Source organism: Dipodomys ordii, unplaced genomic scaffold (genome assembly GCF_000151885.1).
Source record: "Dipodomys ordii isolate 6190 unplaced genomic scaffold, Dord_2.0 Scaffold51, whole genome shotgun sequence".
In the NCBI taxonomy this organism is placed as follows: domain Eukaryota; kingdom Metazoa; phylum Chordata; class Mammalia; order Rodentia; family Heteromyidae; genus Dipodomys; species Dipodomys ordii.
Window position 1 is genome coordinate 1,662,680 of NW_012267267.1, and position 3,899 is coordinate 1,666,578.

At 48.2% G+C, this 3,899-nt stretch overlaps 1 protein-coding gene across 1 annotated transcript in view; it reads left to right on the forward strand.

Annotated features, from left to right (window-relative positions):
- The first annotated feature begins 2,406 nt into the window (after positions 1–2,406).
- Positions 2,407–3,899, forward strand: part of Tmem54 (transmembrane protein 54) — a 7,722-nt gene continuing 6,229 nt past the window's right edge. The window contains exons 1-2 of the mRNA XM_013020490.1: positions 2,407–2,470; positions 2,697–2,827. Coding sequence (XP_012875944.1) covers positions 2,407–2,470; positions 2,697–2,827 — 195 coding nt within the window. The remainder of the gene's footprint in view (positions 2,471–2,696; positions 2,828–3,899) is intronic.

Here is a 3,899-nt window from a genome sequence, read left to right on the forward strand (position 1 = left end):
CACCACATAAGCAAAAAGAAAAAAGCCAGAAGTGGCACTGTGGCTCAAGGGGTAGAGCATTAGCCTTGAGCTGAAGAGCTGAGGGACAGTGCCCAAGCCCAGAGTTCAGGCCCCACGACCGGACCCAAAAAAACCCAAATATTCTATTTAGATCATTCACAATTTGAAATAGCATATATATATATATTTTTTTTTCCTTGTTGGTCATGGGGCTTGAACTCTGGGCCTGGGCACTACCTGTTCTACCACTTGAACCACAGCACCACTTCTAATTTTCTGATAGTTAATTGGAGGTTAGAGTCTCACAGACTTTCCTGCACAGGCTGGCTTTGAATTGTGATCCTCAGATCTCAGCCTCCTGAGTAGCTAGGGTTAGAAGTGTGAGCCACGGGCACCCGGCTAAATATATTTTCTTAAAAAACCAAAAGCAAAAAAACCACAAAACTCACCAATGCTAAGCATCAGAGCCTCATGCCTATAATCCTAGCTACTCAGAAGGCTGAGATCTAAGGATCACAGTTCTAAGCTAGCCTGGGTAGAAAGTTTGTGAGACTCTCATCTCAAGTTACCACCAACAAGCTGGAAGTGGAGGTGTGGCTCAACTGGTAGAGCTGTAGCTTTGACTGGAAAAAGCTAAGGAATAACATTCATGTCCTGAGTTCAAGCCTCAATACCAGGACCATATGTGTGTGTGTGTGTGTGTGTGTGTGTGTGTGTGTGTGTACATACATACAAACATACATATACATATATGGTGCAGTGGTGCTTTATTTACTTGAGGAACTCTTCTTAAAATGGTTGCTGGGGACTTTTTGAAATTAAGGAGAGGTTTCAGAGACACTAAAGCCTGAACCCCCCTACCCACTGGCACACCACCAATGGGGTGCCGCACCCTGGAAAGATTCCTTGGCCACACCTGGTTGTTACATGTTCTAGGGTTTCAGCCCCTTTCTCACCTCTCAAGTCAAATACACAGGAACCTTAAGAGCCTGGAAAGCAAGTCATTCACCCCTTTCCACAGACAGGAAAACCAAAGCCAGGAGAGTGAATGGCAGCAAACTAGCTGCCAGAATGTCCCAGTGAGGAGGTGGAGGACAAGCCAACTGCAGCTAAAAGAATCTCAGGACAGAATGAGAAAAGGTGGAGGGAACAGAGGCAAAGGGCATCCACTGGCTGGGACTGGTGGACTTTGGCCACATGGCAATAAGGAAAAGAGGTGCCTACTGATCTCCAGATCCTGCGACATGCACACTCAGAAGTTAGGAGCTAACAGGGCCCGGATGGCTCATGCCTGTAATCCTAGCTATTCAGGTGGCTGTGATCTGAGAATCACTCTTCAAAGCTAGCCCGGGCAGAAAAGTCCATGAGACTCTTATCTACAATTAATCATGAAAAGGCAAAAGCGGAGGTGCAGCTCAAGTGGCAGAGCACTAGCCTTGAGCACAAAATCTCACAGACAGTGTCCAGGCTCTGAGTTCAAGCTTCAGCATTGGCATTAAGAAAAAAAAAAAAGTCGGGAACTGCCTTCACTGTCAGACAGACCTGAATTCAAGTCTCAGCTCTATGCTGTGTAATCTTGGAAAAGTCCTTTACCTTTCTAAGGACCTTAATTCTCTCATCTGTAAAATGGTGTGATTATCTTTAACTATTGGAATTGTCCCACAATTAAAAAGAGCATCACCATCTATGCATCTGAAAGCAAACATCTGAAAGGTTTGCTCCCCATTGGATTCCAGAAAGCTCCAGCCAGGTTCAGTTGCTCAGTGTCAAGGCTACTGCCCACGATGACTGACAGAGATGCCACCACGTGCACTCACACACCTGAGATTTGACCTCAGACCTTATAGTGGGAGATAGCTTTGTATCCAGAAGCTGTTACAGCGGGCTTTCTTCCTTTCTTTTTTCCCTTCCTTCCTTCCTTCTTTCTTTCCTCCTTCCTTCCTTTGTGTTCATATTCTCTCTCTCTCTCTCTCCTCTATTTTAATGGTGGTACTGGAGCTTGAACTCAATAGCCTAGGCTCTACCTACCTCTTATTTATTTTTGCACTCACAGCTAATGCTCTACCACTTGAGCCACATCTCTACTTCCAGCTTTTTTGCTAGTTTATTAGAAATGAAAACCTCACAGACATTCCAGCCCAGATCCCTCAGATCTCAGCCTTCTGACTGGCTAGGATTAACAGGCATGAGCCACTGGTACAGGTCTAAGAGACTCTTTCTTTTTAATAAATCATGAATAAATGTTAACTGTAAGCCTCCAAAAATAGAGTGCAACATCTGTCCCTTACCTTCCTCCAGGCCCCCCACATCTTGGTTCTCACTGATGCCACTGGCTTCTGCTAGAAACCATGCCCTGGGCCCGGCCCTAAACAGCAGCAAATTTCTTTGCAGTCTGCTGTGTAGGAAATGGAGCTGCTGGACCCTAATTACAGATGCGTGGCCATTTGCAAGGTGGAAAAAGTACATCCAGGTGAATACTAGAACTTCTCTGTGGATACTGCTATTTGAATGCCAGTCAGGTGTTAGCAGTATGGTGAATACATTCTTCCATCTTCCCTTCTCTTGACAAGTCAGTATTTCCATCCTTGACCACTGCACATTGTCCCCTAGAAAGCAGATGGCAAAGAAGTCCAGGTGCTGAGGGTCTACCAGATGGTCTGCCTAACTGTGCTTTGAGGTAAACTGCTGACACCTAGGGCTTCCCAGAATCAAGGGCTCCACACCCTCTCTTGGTGCCATTTCCAAAGCCCCAGAAGTTACACCTGCCACTAAGATCAGTGAGGAGCTGGATGCAGACTGGGAACACAGGTCACCTAGGAAGAGGGCAGTAAGTGGGCCCCACAGGCCTGCTCCAAAGATCTAGGAAGTCCAAGGAGATGGTCTCAACATGGCCAGGATGGGGAGCTTGGGCACTGACCTGGGTGGGGAATCTAGGCTCCCATTAACTCACTGACTCCATGGAAGCAATCCTGGTGAGAGACCAGCCCTGACAACCCAAAGGACAATAAGGAGATCTCTACTGCAGCAGGGACACTGCAGATGAAGCAGGGGACTGTTTGGCCCACCCTGGCACTTTATGTAATCCACAGCCAAGATTCAGTAACTGAAAACCAGGACTGGTTGTGCTCTTACTGTGAGTCCTGCTGGGCCTACACGTGGTCCACAAATAGACGTGCTAGGGAGTTTCTAAGGCGTGCTTTCTTTCTTTCTTGTTTGTTTGCTTGCTTGCTTCTTTTTGCCAGTCCTGGGGCTTGAACTCCTGGCCTGGGTGCTACCCCTGAGTTTTGTTTGTTTGTTTGTTTTTAACTCAAAGTTGGTGCTCTAAGACTTGAGCCACACAGCTCCACTTTCAGCTTTTTGGTGGTTAATTGGAGATAAGCCTCACAGAGATTTTGCTGCACACACTGGCTTGAAATCATGAATGTCAGATCTCAACGTCCTGAGTTGCTCGAATGACAGGCTGGGGTGCCAGGCTACGACATTTCTTTCTCTTATTTTAACATCTCATTTGATTTCACCGTGGCCTTGGCAGATAGGGATTATTCTTGGTTTTCCAAGACCTTACTCACCTCGGAAGGCTAGACTCAGACCCGGGCTCACTCCGCCCTCCCTCCCCCACCTCCACTCCCCGCAGTAAAATGAAGGCCCAGAGAGGGAAAGTCATTAGCCTGAGGTCTCACCGCAGGTCAAATCAGACCTGGTCCCCAGGCAATGCTCTTACTCCACCCTGGGCCACTCTATTCCCAGCCTTCACCCTGGGGGAGTATGCTGTCTGCTGCCCACCTGGTCCCTGCGGCCATGCTCACGGCCTAGGACGATCGCGGGGGTCGGGGGGGGGGCGCCTCTCTGGGCCTCAGTTTCCTCCCAGCGGACAGGCATCCCCGCGGCGGCGCGGGGCG